This window comes from Rhodofomes roseus (assembly GCF_022264815.1).
Source record: "Rhodofomes roseus strain CIRM-BRFM 1785 chromosome Unknown C8Q71scaffold_5, whole genome shotgun sequence".
Taxonomy (NCBI): domain Eukaryota; kingdom Fungi; phylum Basidiomycota; class Agaricomycetes; order Polyporales; family Fomitopsidaceae; genus Rhodofomes; species Rhodofomes roseus.
The window spans coordinates 202,895-219,442 of NW_025952961.1; the positions used below are offsets into that span (position 1 = coordinate 202,895).

Genomic DNA, 16,548 nt, shown 5'->3' on the forward strand with positions numbered 1-16,548 from the left:
GTATCTGCACACCCCTCTCCTTCTATCTCGTCTGATCCTCTCATACTATCTCGTCTGATCTTCGGCCTCAAATCCGTTGTAATGTATATTTAAGCTGTAGAGCCTCTTTGATCGTGATAGTGTAAACCGGTAATAGTGGTTGGATAGTAGCTCTGTTTGAATACATATTACATACTACGTTGTTCGCGGGTGCCACAATATATACAGTCACCTCACTGTGATGATATCGCGTAAAACACTCTTCCTGAGCCTCTGGAAACGCATCCTGCTTTAGTCTTCGAGCGTGAAGTATTTGAAGACGCTAAGGGAGAAGGACAGAGGTTTAGATCATGGTGAACTGACTTCGCCGATTGTGCCCACTGTCTGCCATTCGGTCACAATGATACATGTTAGCATTACAGGTACGTAGTACAACGAGGTGGTTATGTCACAGGTAGCATGTAAGGGTAAAGCAAGAGAATGTTGAAGCATCAGATATTGGTAGAGATAGCTTGGCGTATGTGCAGTATCAGTATGTTGTGTACTAACGGGGGCCACCTACACGAATGTCCGCCCAATACCGTCGCACACGGAGCAATTCTGCTCGTCGAAGATGAGAAATGTGGTGATTCCAGACCCACCACACCTCCAACATAAGCGTCCGCCCAGCCTCGGGTCTCCAGGACGCAAGATCGTCGCACCCGCTGGCGGGTTCTCAGCCACCCTAACCGTGGGCGGGGCCCGACCTTGCGCAGCATCGAGGTATAGCCCCGTCGGGATACCCCCACCAGCAACGGGGATGACGCGAGAGGAACTGCCTCCGGAGTAGCCTCCGGGTGGGCGCGCGAGAGACGCTGACCGAGAGTGCGGCGCGGACGAACCAGATAAGTGCGGCGGCGTGAAGCGTGGCAGCGGTCGCTGGTAGCTGAGACGTGCACCAGAAGGAACATGTGCAATCTTCCAGTCCAAGGAAGTCAGGGGGCCGGAGAACGGGCGCGCGTACTTCTCCCAACACTTGTGGCACGGCGTTGTGGGATCGTTGTTCCGATAGCCTACGTTGTGACCTGCAGTAGATATACACATAATAGATCATCGGACAGTGATCGCGCACGATGATGTGCAGGACGTACATCTGTGACACTCGTATAGAGCGGGGTAGACCAGCACCCGTCCGTTCCGCATGAGAGGGTGGCCCGGCTTGGGCGTAGGCGTCGGTCGCCCATCGTCGCCATCGTCACCGCCCGCACCAGCCTGTGCGCCATTTCCACCACCCGCAGCAGTATAGAAATCTCGTGCGAAGTCCGACAAGGGACCTGAGGGAGGAGCGTTGCCGGGAGCAGTGCGCGGGCGGTCTCGCGTTAGCGACGAATGCCTCGGGATCGCCCCGCCATGTCCCGGGCCATGTCCAGGATATTGTCCCCAGTCTGCAGTTGATGCGCTGGGCCGGTGTCCGCGCCCCCAATCCGCAGGAGAGAGGTATTCACGAGGCACGGTCTGGGGTTGTTGGAAGGGCCGCCGGGGCCCGATCTCGATGGTCGTCTCTCCATGCAGGACGTCCGGCGCCGGAGTATATGCAGGCGGCAGCTCCTCTGAGATGAGGTCGTCCGGAGGTAGATGATGGTTAGAGCTCGAGTCGCGCGGCGGCAAAGGAGGTGGAACGGTGCGTTCTGGGACCTCCGGTGGTAGATCAGGGGAAGGCGAGCGTCCCTGTCCTGACTCTCGCGCAGACCGCGTGCTACCGCCACTCGACTGAGAATCTCCAGTTACAGTGGAAGAAGCCGCTCGGCTTCGGAAAGGATTCGTGTCTGAGACCATGCGTGGATGAAGACTCGGGAGGCTTGCTGTGGCGAGGATGGGGCACAAGCTTAAGGTTATGGGAGAAAGCAGATGGCGGACGGCGAGTTCAGCACGGCGACAACGAGGCACGAGTACTACTTATGAGCGCTGCAGATCCCCGCCTTGCCCGGCGTAAAGCTGAGTGTTTTGGGAAAAGGTCGCATACGGTGAGCACAGACATTCTAAAGCGGGCTGCTGTGGCTGCGCGCGCAGCAGGCTACCGTCTCCGTAGCAGCATTGACCCTAGAAGCATACCCATGCGAGAGAACAAAGCGACTGAAGCGAGGTAAAGCCAATGCCGCGGGCTTTCATTATGTATGGGCCGGATGTGATAGTGTACATATGGAGTCATCTGCTACAACCTGATATCGTTCTCAAGAGCCACCCTCTTTGCTGCTCAAGCTCCTGAAGAACTCTGCATATGCATGTTCGATATCGAAGAGAAGCTACGGAGAACGATTTGACTCGTAAACGTATACAGAGCGGACACACAGCAGCGTACTCACCTGTCTTGACTGTTCCTCCGTGATCTCTTCGGAGGCCTTCATGCCATTCAACGTGATGAGCCTGCAGCTCGATATATCAGAGCAACGTCCTTCGGCAGTAGGATAGATGTCTTACCAGCTAACCATCTTACCCCGGCCCTCCCAGTCCTTGCTTCCCTTGAAGCGTGCATACCCGGTCACCAACTCCTGGAGGATGGGATGCAACTGATCCTTCGCACGGAACCCCAACTTGAGTGCATCCATGAATGTGATGAAGTTCTGTTGCGCATGTTTAGCACGGAAGACCACCATACGACCACGGAAGGGGATTCACCTGGGTCGTCTCTGCCACCCATTTGCCAGTCTCGGGCCCAGCCTCACTGGAGTGCTCAATCGTGGCGGGGACTCCCACCTTCAATCTATGTAATGCAGCCGGATGTTCCATCTGCGAAAACATCGGTCTCCTTTCCGATTCAACATGAGAAGAAGACTCACGCGATACCGGCTCATGAACTGATCTATCGACGGAACGTCGTCCCCAACAAGCTTGAGCATCGTCTTGTACTGGGACAGTAGCCTTGTACATGCCGGAGAATACCTCTTCACCCACGCCGCTCAGACGTCCAATCCATAAACCTCGAGATGATGAGAGGACTCACTCGGCTGCCGTCACCGAGTCGCGCACATACGCGCGCTCGAGGTACTCCAGCGCGACAATGATACCGAAGAGCGTCGCAAGCAGACCATACTTCTCGCGTTCAGCGTTGGTGGTATATAGCCTGACCTCTTCGTCAAGATTGAGGGATGGCGAGGACATGGACATGGCGGTCGGGCGCAAGAGGTCGGGCGCACTGGGCCGCGGGCGTTTTGGCGGGATCTAATCTCGATGGAATGATAGCCTTTCTGGGGCCGATCTGATCTCGTCCCTGGTCCTGGGATCTGGGACTTCGACTTCGACTCTTTAAGCCAATTCGAGACCCACAGGACATAATTCAATTGTAGGCGGCCAGTACTTGACTCAAGTTCAAGGGGCTTCACTTCCAGCGATACTAGGGATAACATGTATGACATTCAAAATTTAGGAGCAATTAAACCATCACCGATCCGTAGAGAATTTTAAGTTACGAGCCAATAAGGTGAATTACGAGTACTAAAAAGCAGTGTCCTCGGTGCCAACACGGTCGCTTCGTAAGTCGTTAGGATAGGGAATGAAGTAGGGTGTGCGGGAAGTGACAAGAAATGGTTGATCAAGCTACAAGTGGGCGCGGGTTGGTGCTGTTGTACTCGCGGCACAACTCTTCCCAAGCGGCTGTTATTGCAGTGTTAGTACGCCAGAAGAAAGCACTCATGGTAAGCGGGACTCACGAGGGACGGGGCGGACGTAGTCGGGAACATCCGAAGCAGCTTCTGCCATGACGAGAGCAAAGCCGGCAGCCAAGTGGAAGTCGATGTGGCAGTGCATGAACCAAGGTCCCGGGTTGTCAGTCTGGATGGAATAGTCAGCGCTATGTACTTCGAGCAGCATCGGATACTGGCACATACAACAAAGCGGATGGTGGCCGGGTTGGTCGGACCGGTTCCGATGCTGACGGTGTCACGGCGAACAGGGTTGATAGTGTTCGGCGTGTCGCTACCGGCACTCTGGATGACGAAGAACGAGTGCTATTTCGAGTGTATCAGTCGGGATCGCCTGCCTATATACGGAGTATAAAGTGTGATACGTACACCGTGCAGATGCAAGGGGTGTGGCCCTGCGATAATGCCGGGCATGGTGATCTGGATCGTCTTGTTGAGGGGCAGGGACTGAACGCTGTTCGCCGGCATGAGGTCGTGTGCGTTGTACGTTCCATTGAGGATCTGGAGCAGCACAGGAACCGGGGGGTTCACATAGGACGCGTTCAAGTACGTGGTGTCGTTCACGAAGAACGAGCCCGTGACGGTGTTCTGGGATATTATCATGTCATGGTTCGTGCGCATTTCATCGGGAGGATCACCAGATCACTTACGAGAGAAAAGTTCAGCACAATGTCGCATTCGTCACAGTCAGGATCAAGTGGCGGGACCTATTGAGATATGTCGTCAATTGCGCAGGACTATTATGGGCACTAGCAACTTGACGTACCGTCACATTGCCGTATGAGCGCAAGTTCTGCTCCAAGAGAGGGTTCTGGGGATCGGGGATGTCGTAGGGGTCGGTGGTAGGGTCCACCGCCGTTGCGTTGACATACCGCAGGATGGCCAGACCAGTGGGGGTGCCGGCGCTGCCGGCGACAACGGTCTGAGGGGCAGCACGAATCCAGTAGTTTCCAACCGGCTGGTTTGCTTCCAGCTGGAATCACGGATTATTAGCTGCGACTCTAAAAAGACACCAAGATATGGACACATACCACGAAGGAGTAGCGCTGCGCGGCCAGGATTTGGATCGAATCGATGTCCGGGAGCGGTTCGGTGTTCTGGCCATCCGCCTCGATAATAGTCATATTGTCATGCCCCTCAATGGAGAAGTTGAAGTACGGGTGGCAGGAGGTAGAGATCAGTCGGAAGCGGTACCTGTGCTCGCGGTCAGCGAGGGCTGAGAAGCTCGGGGTTTGGGACGTACCGTTTGCCTTGTTCGACCTCAATGACGGATACCGGTGTGTCCGAGTTATTCAGACGGCCGAGGCCGTTGATGAGCACAGAGTCCGCATCCCTGTTGTCTGTGTCAGCATGAATCCGCGGGTCGAAGTGTTATGAACTTACACAGGGCCGGCAAGCAGGTCGTTTGCAGGCGAGTGGTACCAATCAGCGAGAGTGATGACGGTCGTATCTGAAGGTCCAAAGGTGAGTGGACAGAAACCTCCGAGCGCCATCGGAAGACGGACCGTCGTCGACATCGTACAGGTCCTTGTGGGGATCGTCGGGATCATAGACGATGAAAGGACCTCTCAGCCCATCACAGTACTGTACACCCTCGTGGCTGTGATACCAGAAGGTGCCTATACAGGAGTAAGTGGATTGTTGAGAAAGGAACAACCAGATGATATACCTGCTTGATCAGGGACAGTGAAATTGTACAGGAAGGAGTTGCCAGCGATGATAGGACATTGCGTGACAAATGCCGGTCCGTCTGCCCAGTTAGTCTGATGTTGATAGATACCGTGCCAATGCTACCATGACCGAGTCAGCAAGGAGATGGGTTCGAGAGAGCCAGGCGAGGATACTCACGACGGTGGTCGAAGTGTTCATCGTCGTATTAGTGAGCTGGTCGATTACATTGATCTGGAAGTTGTCTCCCTGTAACCGTTGGTGTAAATGTCCGATTCAAGCCCCATTTTAGAGAGCTACAAACCTTGTTGCCCTTGATAATAGGTCCAGGCATGGTACCATTGGCTAGCACACCCTGCCGAGCGAACCCATCAGGCGAGATCTCCTTGTTGACAATGTTGAGTTCTGTGATGGGTCCTCCGCTCTGAGCCGAGGTAGAAATTGCAAGTCCAAGGGCGAGGAGGCCCGAGAGAAGTGAAGACTGGGACATCGCCGAAGAGTAGTGTCCGTGTGATGGAAGGATAGATAGAATGATTAAAAGGCGAGTTGGTAGTGCAGAGTCTAGGAGCTCGCTCACCACCTTTATACCTCAGGATCGCCCGCCCATGGCGGGATGGCGAGACATTTTTGCGGTATAGTGTTGACGGTTGCTGTACGAAACAAGGTGAGCCGGCGAGCCTGCGCAAGACTAAAACGGACGTACACTGTCAAAAACTCGACCGTTGTGGTCTGCCGCTCCCGATGCATCGCAGTAATACTGGTAGTACAGCGGTAGTATACCGGAACGGCTGGTCACATAATTCTGGAAACGGAATAGCTGGCGTTGTTGACATCGAGCGGACGCCTGAAATGGCGGCCTCGGAACTTGTCACCGTAACGCAGCGCCAACGACTCTGAGCCGTGCGTGGAACGGGCTTGTTCTGTCGGCTTGAAAACGGGTTAGCACTGCAGGCTGTAGCAACTTAGCGTCGGCGCGCATACCAGTATGCCATCGCACTCGTCGAGACATAGCTTTGGGACATGTCTTGAGCGGCCCGTGACTTCGGCTTCAACACCGGTCATTTCACGAGCAGACTGACGCTTGGTCGCTTCGTGCGGCTTACCATACAAACAAAGCAAGATCCTGACGGCTGCTGGTCGAGTCAGGAAAATATACCCCATTGAGAGTAATGCAGAGATGACGCGCGGCCAACGGCATATCATATCGTTTGACCCAACAGAGCGATTTTGCACAGCGATGCGCTCTTGCACTCCTACAAAATGATCATTGTCAGCTTGCGGTGCCCGTAGTATCGAGCCTAGGAGAAGTGACGTGCTCCACAACGGCAGCCACATACCGAAACTCTATCGCGGACCGCTTTTGGAATGACTCAACGAGCGCAGCGTCGACCGTGAGGTTCACATGTTTCAGACATGCGAATTCGTCGTCTCTACAGCAAAAGACGCTGTCAGATCGGAACAGGCAGTGACTCGGACTCGCGACATGGTCATTTCTGCTAATCTGGATAATAGTGGCGATGTAGTAGCCGTCGCGACGAGACCAGGTTTAAGGCGGCAACCTATTCTAGGCCACAAGGTCTGCCGCTGAAATGCAGTTGCTATGAAAAGGTGCATAGCTTGACTGGGAGGTGGGCGTTGCGCTCTGCTATTCAGTGATTTAGCCCGATTCGGTCATCGGCATCGTTTCGCCGGCTCGATCAGGCGCTCCGCCTCATGCCTGTTATGGAGATGGCCGACGACTCCATTGCGGTATAGTCTCGGACCGGACGCCCGTCCGTCCGTATTAGGGTCGCCGGGAGGATCCGGGGCGTCGTCGCTAGATCGTCTCTGCCAGTGGGACGTCCAGTCGATGTCAAACTCTCTCAAGCCTTGCTCAAGCCTAAGACAGCAGCGAGGCGCACAAGTAGTAACATGGTGTCTCTGATATGTCACGCACTGGCCAGCAAAGACCCGTGCGATGATATGTATTGTGGTACGTACCGCTATACGAAACAATGGGCGACGCGCACAATAATACATGCCCTCAGGTATCGTTCCGGATATGACGGCCTTGTCACAACTTGAAGATTTCAGGGTGGAGCACTCTAGCAAGCCGTCCCAAATGTTCAAGAGTGTCCGCTCTGGACTTTTATCACCAAGCTTCTCTTCTTCGAAGCACACGTGCTACAAGTGAGCCCGTCAGTGCCGTCACCGTCTGCATCGAGTCCTAGGTGGCGTGCACTCTCGGTAAGTAGGTATCACGCCTACGTGGCAGCCTGTACGCAATGGCACGAGCCATACACCTAGTGTTAATGAGGTTTAGGCCTCATATACCACTACCTGTGACCTCATGCGCACCGGAGCGACCGCCGACTGGTCATCGATGACATGCCCGGGTACGTTGTCTACACGCCCTTCCTGAACCACGAACGTCGACTTCGCAGCGTCATGCGCTGCCTCGCTGCAATGATGCACGCGATCCTCGGTCTGGCCATGGAAGTTCCAACTCCGTATCTGGTCATGGGTGGCGCTAGAAGACATATGAACGCAGAGCAAGGCCTTCGTCGAGCCCTATGATCGTATAGCAGCGTACTCTGGCCTGATGCATGCAGCAGCAGCCGCTGGGTGGAGAAGCGTGTGCGGCCTTCCTGCTCATGCACGGGTCATGACGCTCTCGAGGCTCAATGCAGGCGAACCGGAGTGCTCGCCGCAGCTCATGTCGACGCAACATAAAACGCAGGTGCGTTGGAGGGGCATGCCAGTGTCGTCAGCCCAAGGACCACTGAACGCTATGCCGTTGTCACCCAAGGACGTAGCAGCGCACAACACGAAGGGGTACGCACACAACATTGCTCATCGACCTCTCTCGTAACGCTGACTATGGCCTCGTACCACAGTTCTGTCTGGGTCATTATCGAGAAGAAAGTGTATGATGTCACTGACTTCGTGCCCGTGAGCGCCTCCGTGCTTCATTCCGTACCAGTCCGGATGTACTCATGCCTCATACTTAGGAGCATCCGGGTGGTCCCCGTATGATCATGAACTTCGCGGGACGTGATGCGACGACGGCCTTCAAAACTTTCCACTCCACGGATGTCCTAGCAGCAACGCTGCCGCGACATAAACACCTCGGGTGCATAGGATCATGAGGCGTCCCCCATACCACCCTAGGCCTGGCGTACAACATACCCACGCTCAGGACACACGTATGGTCGGCCTTGGATAGTCACCTCGACATCGGACAATTGCGGCTTTAGCAGGAGGATTACCATACCTAATACCTAATCTAAAGTTACGTCCGATGCGGCGCTACTGTATACCATGAGGCTAGAATGTAATGCTACAGAGTTGAAGATCGCTACATATGTCCATGTCGAGAATTTGTAGTGCTAGTGTGTGGGTATGCCAGAAGACAATGGTACGTAGGGGAATACAGAGAACTAACGAAGGTTCATGTTGTGATGCTCCACGTGTTTAATCATAGCATTGAACCAGTCCAAAGTAGGGAAATTGGTAGGCTTTCACGCAACCGGAGCGCCGAACCGCGAACCATTGGCAACGAGCATCCGGGGCAAATCTACGTCATTCTTCCTAGCAAAGTTCCCCCGCCCTGCTGGGACGCGCATCCAAACACATGCCCGCAGAGTGCGCGTTGGACGCAAACGAGTCATCCGAGCCAGACGAAGCAGCTTGGAGGCGGGGGACACGGAGGGGCTGTGACCGCAATGACTTGCGCGCGCCATAGAGCTGTTTGCCGCGAATGGAGACGTTCGGGCTCGGCCTGAGGAGGTTATTGCGACTGAGTCGTGGTTCCGAGGCCGATGCGCGCGGAGATGCAGTGAGTTTGCCCGCGGGCCGCGCAGCCGTCGACGTCCTAAATTCAATCTCCTTCGGCGATGACGGGAGAACAGGCGCAGACGCAGCAGGTGGTGCGCGCGGCACCGCTGGAGAGGCGTAGACTTTGAGGGCGTGTGGCGTGGCGGCCGAAGCGGCGACTCTAGTGTTGTACTTGACGTGCTGGCAGACGACGCGCTGCAGGAATTCGCGAGAGGGACGGAAGCGGCGACGAGGGCGAGGCACGACGCGCTTCTGCGAAATCACCTTCCAGGCCAGGAAGAGGACGAAGTCGACGGACGCGGTCTTGAGGCGCCCGACTGGTGCGGCAGTGATACGAGGCGCACTAGCAGCAGTGGACTCGGAGGAGACAGCATTTGACGTAGCATCGGGCTCGGTATGCTTCGGCGGTACGGGACCCTTCCGTATAACGCGTTGTCCTGATCGCCGGGGCGGGGTAGACGAGACGCAGACCGTATCGGATGGCTTGACGCAGGGGACGTGATCAACCGCATCGGCGGTCCTAAAGATGACTTGCAAATTGTCCACTGAAGAAATGGCGTCGGAATGGGAGTGGACCAAGGCGTCGGCGCACACGGGGTCCGTATCGGCAGCGCGTACCATGCCGCCTTCAGACCAAGGCTCGTCCGAGATCAGTGTGAGGCAAGCCGAGAGAGATGGAGCCGCCGCGATGCGCTCTGAGGGCACCTGCATTTGCTTCTTGACGCTTCGAGCCATATGGAACCGCCAGAAAGTGTCAAGCGGAACATATATCGTGACTTCTTTGCATGAGTTGTACACAGCCAGATCCCAGCAGACGAAAGCGCGCTGCGATAGGTTCAGAGGAGCCGGGAACGCCGGGAAGCGGGCAAATATCTTCGGCAATACAAGAGACTCCGGCGTGATGTCTGCTGCTGATCTGGGATAGCGCGACTTGAAAGGAGTGAGCGCGGAGTGTTGTAGGTCCTTCTGGACTGCCCGGATCACAGAGCGAGCAACAGTAAGGGAACTAGTCCTCTTTGCGGGGATCCTAAGAAATTTGCGGTAAACGCGAACCGCGAAGATCGCAGTGAAAGCTACGGCCAGTGTTATCGCGACCGACCGTCCGACGGGGGGCGTAGATTGCCGCAGGGCTTCGCGCAGACTGGGCGGTCCATTCTTCGGAAGAAGAGTCTTGTGCGTATTGTAGATTGTTGACATGACTGAGACCCTCGCTGAAGTGCCTGCACTAGAGGGGGAGTTGGTCCGAACGAGAGACAGATGCTGGAGGTGAGTAGCAAGAATCGCCTGCCGGAGCTCTGAGTTCAACCTTCTGTGACCGGGTCACGTGTAATTACGCGTCAGTGACACGTAGTCACGCACTACGCGACACGCACCCGACCCTCAAGCGACCCTTGAATTTAGACGACTCAACAAGCTTTACATGCATCCACGCCTTCTATCCGCCAGTCGCCAACCAGTTGTTCCGATCCCTACCCTGCTCGCTGTTTCTAGTTCCAGCTGCAGGGGAAAACATCAAGCAACCATCGCTTGTAGGTATCCCCTCTGGCAGAGTCAGCACCACCTCGGAAAGAGCATCAGCGCAAGCCTCACGATTGCTGCTTCCACGACCCGCGTCTGGAAAAGGTACTTTACCTGAAGTTTGTTCTCTTGGCAGACCTACAAGAGGGTATGTTTGCTTGAGGCTGACGTCGTGGCTTTTTCTGTAATCGGTTGCCCCCATGTTTCTCCACATTATGGTGCTGGAATACACGCCGCTAATGCGATACTGCTCGGCTTAGCAGCCAGCGCGTTCCTTACGTGCTTCGCTACCTCCTTGACATTCTGAGCAAGTCTTCGTGCCGCTTGGATCCCCAGTTCTACGTGTGTTGTTGATCTCTGTTTTTCGAAGCACGCGCAGAGTGATACAATCAAACCTAGGACAACGTCAAATGCCCTCCCCACGGTGTCGGCGCAGTCTGGCCCTGGAACAATGGTGGCTGACACCGCCAAATGCCGCCAACAGGCAGAACGCGGACGCTATCGGGACCGCAAAGGGATGGCAGGATAAAGTGCAATAGTCCGGCGACGATCGCGCCAGGCGCGCGCTCCGCGTTCGCGCTTCCTACGACAAGCAGTGCGCCTCCAACCAGGGCGTCGGGGCCACGTCTATCCGGCCGCACTAGCAGAACGCACGGAAGGCTAGGATTGCGGATAAGCTAAATTACAACAAGGGTATGAAGTGGAAGATCTGGCGGGTTCAGGCCTACAGTACACAGGCGGTCTCGGAGCGGTCGCAATGGGGAAGCGATTTTAGCTCGCCTCTAGCCATTGAACCGCCCGCTGGACATCTCCGTCGAGCGTGGTATCCCAAGCCCACGACCATTTTCTCCGGATCGTCTCTGCGATGGTGCGGAGCTTGTCCGCGTCAGAACCTTCTCCGAAGTCTCTCGAGGAAAAGCCCGGGTAGTTGAAGGTGAAGAGCATCCCGCATTCTCGCGACGTCTCTGCTACGAGTTGGGCGTACGGTCGGCGGACCTCGTCGTATATCTTCAACGCGCGGGTGAGTGTCGATAGGGTTGTTTTTGAATGTCCGAGGAGGGTGGCTAACAAGTATGCGTCCTGTGGTTCCGGCCACGCGCAGATAAGCACGAGTCTATCATCCTAGTCTATAATTCCATACCTCGATTGCCTGACCAGCGCCTGCTCCTTGAAAAGGAACGGCGGCATGGGCCTATCCCCGATTTTAGGACATTGACTGTCGCACAGTTCGCGCAAGCCACTCACCGAATCCCCGACCAGAGCAACGCGGCCAGATACAAAGGTGGGCAGCCGTTCTGTGGTGTGGATCGCCCAGCGGCTCAGCTTGGAGACGCACTGGACGTCGTTTCACGCTCAGGTCTGGTGCGCAGACACCTTGGATAGGAAGAGCGCTTACCTGGAACATTGCCTGTACTTCCGGTTCCCAGCCGCTGAAATCGGCAGCAAGCTCGTCTTTTGTGGTGTCAACGACCCAGGGTCCCCGCATCGTCGTTCCTTCCAGGTCGTATCGCGCTCGAAATGCAGCGACGTTGATGATATCACCATGCAAGAGGGGGTATGCAGTTACTTGCTAAGGAAGCATGATCAGCGAAGACGGCGGAGACGCAACGCGGGGCGGGCTCACTGCGTCCTGGCCGAAGTACTGATATAGCAGACGCGTCATGAATCAACGAACATCAATGATGAGTGCAGAACTCACTGCCATAGGCTCCTTGAGCACTTTGTGGCCGGGCACTCGCGCTCGAAGGGCATCCGCCGGGATTGTAGTCCTGTAGGCACATATCCCGCTCCACCGTGGCTGCGCCGCTCGGTGAAGAGCTTCGGCCTCGTCCCTCCTCCCTGCAGAGCTGGCAGCACGCGCGAGCTCGTCGACGAGCGTGGCGCGCGTGGCGGACTTCACCCCATCGGCGCCGACGAGAACGTCACAGGCCGCTGTCGAGCCATCCTCGAAGTGCAGCGTGATTGGAGAGTGAGAGCTTCCTTGCGCTGGTTGGCTATATGAGACGAGCCGTTTGCCGGTGTGGGTGCGTGAGGACGGAGACAGGTGGCGGAGGAGGATCCGCTGGAACGATGGTCGATGGATGGTGACAAGGCCGCCTACCAGACATCAGTGGGTGTTTCACGTTGATGAGCAGATGCGACAGTGTACCTGGGGTATAGAGCTGATAGAAGGTATGGCCCTCGGGTTGATCGCCCTTGCGGAAATTGAATGACAGTTCTATGACGTAGGTCGGTGCTGTACAAATGAAGCAATGCGCGTTACCCACTTGGATGGTGGTCAGGGCTGACGACCGCGACTTCTGCGAGTTCCCGATCGAGTCCGAGAGCTTGCACGATCTTCCACGCGCGCGGCCAGATACCGACGCCTGCACCAACTTCGGCAAACTTGCTTGCGGCCTCGTATACATTGACTTCGATGTCGGGGTACCGCGACAGGGCGACTGCACAAGCGAGGCCTCCTACTCCACCTCCACTGTAGCCAGTACGTCAGTGACGCGGAGACAGTGGGTGGGACGTCTGACGCACCAAATGGCGACAGTGAATTTGGGCATCTCGGTACCAGCGTTGATGTGAGAGATGCTGCCTCAGGCCGGGGGACGGGGCGGGACTGGCGAGGGACCCAATGGCGACGCATTTATTGCGCCGCGTTGACATTCGATATGCATCCGGGGCAGGGCGCCGTTCTCCGCCTAGCCGCCTTTGTGATATATGGTATTCTCATGGGAGGAGCGGGGTCGCGTCTGAGACCGATCAAATCTCGTAAAGGCGAGTGCCCGGGCGGAACGCATCGCAGCTGGCACGACATCGCTGACGGCTGCCTAATCGCACGTGGAGGCGAGACTTGTGCCAACTGTCCGACCGCCGACACGGTCTCTCAAGCGCGATCGTTCCGCTCCGAGAAGGGCAACATGCAGTGAGAACCGTGGCGGCGAGTGCGACTTGGACGGACGCAGCCAGAGTGTGCCGCGCGCCTGCCGGGGAACAGACTCTTGTCGACCGCTTCACCAAATCATCCTGCAGGACTGTGCTCGGTTCGGGTTAGGAGTGCGAGGGCCACGGACCTGTGGGATGCGCAGCGAATTCGACGGCGTTATCTCCCGCCATCAGCCAGTGGTGACGCTGAATCGAAGCGGTGTACGCATTCTGTCGAGCTGCTTCCTGTACGAAGGTTTCCCCGCTGTATGCAGAAGAGTCCGCCTGCAGAACCACGCCAACGATTGTGGGACGAGTGTGAACGGAAGCAGCCTAGCTCCTCCCACGTGCTTGCCGACGGGCGCGCCGTGCCAGTGCGATCTACGGTGGCTGTCAATCTCAGATCCACAGGCAGTGGCGGATGCGACGGTGGCAAAACCAGTGTGAATCTATCGACCGCCGCCCACGAATCGGTGCACAGTGAACCCATGGTGAAGGGACTCGTGCCAGTAAGTCTACCAAGCTGTCTTCATTTGCCGAAATGAAGGGGCATGTAATTCCGCCTTGATGACCGAACACACGGATATGACAAAAACCTTCCCTGTGCCGCGCCGCTGATGCGCTCGGTCGTCAAGTAGCAGCACCCTTGACTGCCGTACTAAATCCATTCAATAAACCATCAACATCAGACGGACTTACGACATGGATGTGTCCAACATGACGTGAGACCACTTCATACATAGGCCAGCATGCCATCACAACTGCATTGTAGCTCCTGGCCTAGATGGCCAATCCACCCCGTGAGGGGCCGTCCCGATCGCTGCACTAACGGCCAACTCATGATCGAGCTTGATGGTCCCTCGCAGAACTCAATGTAGTCCGAGCTAGCGTTCCCGCGAGCCAGCTCGGTAAACGCACTCGGCTCGGGGTGGCGTCGCTGATCCGCCGAGTGCTCCACGATGTAGGTCCAATGTGAACATGCAAGGCCGCAGAGCGGTAGCACGATCGCAGCGGATCCATCCGTGAGAGTTCCCGCCAGAATCGCATAGGAGCTCCGGAGATACGCTGGATTATCGATACCGGGCTAGTCAGCTGATGGTGGTTTGTATGGGCACGGACTCACTGTGCGCACTGCGGACGTGCGAAGGGGGAGCTCTTGATAGCCCCCGAGAGAAGAGGCCGTTGCGATCGGTCTCGAGATTTGCATATCTGACGGAAATGGGTATCTGCGTGAGGTGCCAGTGATAAGCGGGACTAGATGTAGCCGCCTGAACGTATGTCGAGCATCGTGCGTGCGCCCCATGATGATTCGCTGTGATGCTAGCGAGACGTAAAGTGGTAGTCAATGAATGAAATTGCGACATACCTGCTCGCGTTGGTGGCTGAACCCATGGACCCGGACATCAGTAGGTAAGAAGAATGCAGGGTCGTAACGCAACATAACTCACTTGAGTTTCCAGTTAGCAGTTAGATAATCGTAGTCATTGACCGAGCGACTTCAAGCAGTCCGGTCGCTCATCCGAGGCTGAGAAGGTACGGCGATTTCTATGGTGCCATGGGACCGGGTCACCTTCTTACTGTGAATGCGGGGAATGGCGGATTAGGTAGACTGAGGGAGGCGGACCGGTAGGCTATGGACTGAGCGTAATAACGACGCGTGAAGACGTCTTGTCCACGCTTCCCAATACCATTCTGGAGCCACCTTCACTGAAATTGCTGGTGAGACATGCGTGGCTCGCCTTTTCGGCGCAGAGATGTTGAACAGACTCAATGACGCACCAACCCAAGGGTCGAGCGTGGGACAGCGGGCAGACGGAGCGACGATGTTTGCGGAAATTTGGTCAAATTGACGCACGCATGCTGGCCAGGCTCCCTCTTGACTTCTTCGCGACACTGAGTCTTGCGACCGAGGCATGGACCGGGTGCAATGTTCCAGCTTCGCACCGGCGGATAGCGCACCATGCAAACGGCAACGCTGGGCTGGATGTCAACATTGACCTCCGACAATTCAAAGACGCACGTACGTACTACGGACTCACCAGCGCATCGGCTAGCGATCCGATACGCTCGCAGCCTCGTCACAAGCGTTGCGTACCATTCGGAGGCGGAGCCGCCTGCGTGCAGTCTCGCGCCTTCTCGTAATGGACGACGTTTCTACGGCATACGTCCAGCTGGCCACCCTTCTCTTCTAGCAGACCTCAAGAACGTCTTCCATCGATAGCATCTCGCGTTGGAAATTTTGCGTGTACCCCTGCCACTGTCAAGCCTCAGGGCCAACTTGAAGGGCAAAGACGGTAGATCCTGGGGAGTATTTAAACCACAGCAACTGCCAGTGGGTCCCTGTCAATTCCGCATTTTCTCCCGCCACCTGTTGACAGGTAGTCCCTGTCAAGCCACCGTGTCTTACCCAGAGACTCGCCCTTGATCCACACACCGCCCGCACCACCGCCCCGTTCGCACACAGCGCCGCTATACTCGAGTGGCGACACACTGGTACCCACTGGCACTCTACGTTCTCGCCAGCGGTCAGGAACGCAGGACTGGCCAATCCCATGGACTTCGTTCGTTGGCCCTGCAGGTTCACCGATGAATTCGGTCAGTGATCGCATTGATGCCTATCGGGTCGGACTCGTCTGAGGAGGTCTCCACTCACGTCGCACTTTTTAAATGACTTGCCAGATCTAACCCTATCTGTCTGGACCTGCGTCCTCGATCCTTGCGATCATCTCGCGTCGAGCCTTGCCATGCGCCCTGATCTCGGGTAATAGTTTAACCTCCCGTACGGCGCAACTAATGGGTTCAACACAGGTCGCGCCAAGATCGCGCGCAGATATATAAACGATTGTTTGAACGGAAAGGAGGACAGCTCGGAGCGTTGCTAGAAGGATGCTTGAGAAGGCGTCAGTGTCAGGGAGTTGTTCTGCGCAAGATTTGGCTCTCACCAAATCTCGCGTAGATCATGTCCTTGACGGCGCGC

At 56.1% G+C, this 16,548-nt stretch overlaps 7 protein-coding genes across 7 annotated transcripts; 1 reads left to right on the plus strand and 6 right to left on the minus strand.

The window, feature by feature from the left end:
* Positions 1 to 350: 350 nt before the first annotated feature.
* Positions 351 to 2,138, minus strand: C8Q71DRAFT_905160 (uncharacterized protein). Its single transcript, XM_047928885.1, has 2 exons — positions 1,110 to 2,138; positions 351 to 1,043 (listed from the first exon to the last, which is right to left on the minus strand). Exons 1-2 carry the CDS (start codon positions 1,792 to 1,794, stop codon positions 538 to 540), a joined length of 1,191 nt encoding a protein of 396 aa, XP_047781392.1. The 5' UTR covers positions 1,795 to 2,138; the 3' UTR covers positions 351 to 537.
* Positions 2,093 to 3,141, minus strand: C8Q71DRAFT_744073 (vacuolar protein sorting-associated protein 28). The gene is made up of 6 exons (XM_047922916.1): positions 2,960 to 3,141; positions 2,796 to 2,898; positions 2,635 to 2,745; positions 2,437 to 2,579; positions 2,322 to 2,382; positions 2,093 to 2,261 (listed from the first exon to the last, which is right to left on the minus strand). The coding sequence occupies exons 1-6, from the start codon at positions 3,121 to 3,123 to the stop codon at positions 2,190 to 2,192; spliced, it is 654 nt and encodes a 217-aa protein (XP_047781393.1). The 5' UTR covers positions 3,124 to 3,141; the 3' UTR covers positions 2,093 to 2,189.
* Positions 3,142 to 3,547: 406 nt separating this feature from the next.
* Positions 3,548 to 5,814, minus strand: C8Q71DRAFT_721589 (laccase; the record flags this gene model as incomplete). Its single annotated transcript, XM_047921464.1, has 13 exons — positions 3,548 to 3,609; positions 3,666 to 3,786; positions 3,843 to 3,962; positions 4,026 to 4,244; positions 4,307 to 4,363; positions 4,423 to 4,629; positions 4,688 to 4,850; positions 4,900 to 4,989; positions 5,040 to 5,106; positions 5,162 to 5,275; positions 5,326 to 5,446; positions 5,505 to 5,573; positions 5,629 to 5,814. The coding sequence occupies 13 exons, from the start codon at positions 5,812 to 5,814 to the stop codon at positions 3,548 to 3,550; spliced, it is 1,596 nt and encodes a 531-aa protein (XP_047781394.1).
* A 94-nt stretch (positions 5,815 to 5,908) lies between these two features.
* C8Q71DRAFT_461663 (uncharacterized protein) lies at positions 5,909 to 6,749 on the minus strand. The gene is made up of 5 exons (XM_047918685.1): positions 6,662 to 6,749; positions 6,428 to 6,577; positions 6,306 to 6,370; positions 6,028 to 6,251; positions 5,909 to 5,974 (listed from the first exon to the last, which is right to left on the minus strand). Exons 2-4 carry the CDS (start codon positions 6,525 to 6,527, stop codon positions 6,117 to 6,119), a joined length of 300 nt encoding a protein of 99 aa, XP_047781395.1. The 5' UTR covers positions 6,528 to 6,577; positions 6,662 to 6,749; the 3' UTR covers positions 5,909 to 5,974; positions 6,028 to 6,116.
* Positions 6,750 to 8,094: 1,345 nt separating this feature from the next.
* Positions 8,095 to 8,452, plus strand: C8Q71DRAFT_855062 (cytochrome b5-like heme/steroid binding domain-containing protein; the record flags this gene model as incomplete). The annotated part of the gene is made up of 3 exons (XM_047927139.1): positions 8,095 to 8,138; positions 8,201 to 8,255; positions 8,315 to 8,452. 3 exons carry the CDS (start codon positions 8,095 to 8,097, stop codon positions 8,450 to 8,452), a joined length of 237 nt encoding a protein of 78 aa, XP_047781396.1.
* Positions 8,453 to 8,894: 442 nt separating this feature from the next.
* On the minus strand, positions 8,895 to 10,337 carry C8Q71DRAFT_721590 (uncharacterized protein; the record flags this gene model as incomplete). Its single annotated transcript, XM_047921465.1, has 1 exon — positions 8,895 to 10,337. One exon carries the CDS (start codon positions 10,335 to 10,337, stop codon positions 8,895 to 8,897), a length of 1,443 nt encoding a protein of 480 aa, XP_047781397.1.
* A 1,047-nt stretch (positions 10,338 to 11,384) lies between these two features.
* C8Q71DRAFT_461704 (FAD/NAD(P)-binding domain-containing protein) lies at positions 11,385 to 13,479 on the minus strand. The gene is made up of 9 exons (XM_047918686.1): positions 13,185 to 13,479; positions 12,926 to 13,131; positions 12,808 to 12,876; positions 12,358 to 12,755; positions 12,283 to 12,300; positions 12,055 to 12,228; positions 11,904 to 11,993; positions 11,800 to 11,850; positions 11,385 to 11,738 (listed from the first exon to the last, which is right to left on the minus strand). Exons 1-9 carry the CDS (start codon positions 13,208 to 13,210, stop codon positions 11,430 to 11,432), a joined length of 1,341 nt encoding a protein of 446 aa, XP_047781398.1. The 5' UTR covers positions 13,211 to 13,479; the 3' UTR covers positions 11,385 to 11,429.
* Between the last annotated feature and the right edge of the window lie 3,069 nt (positions 13,480 to 16,548).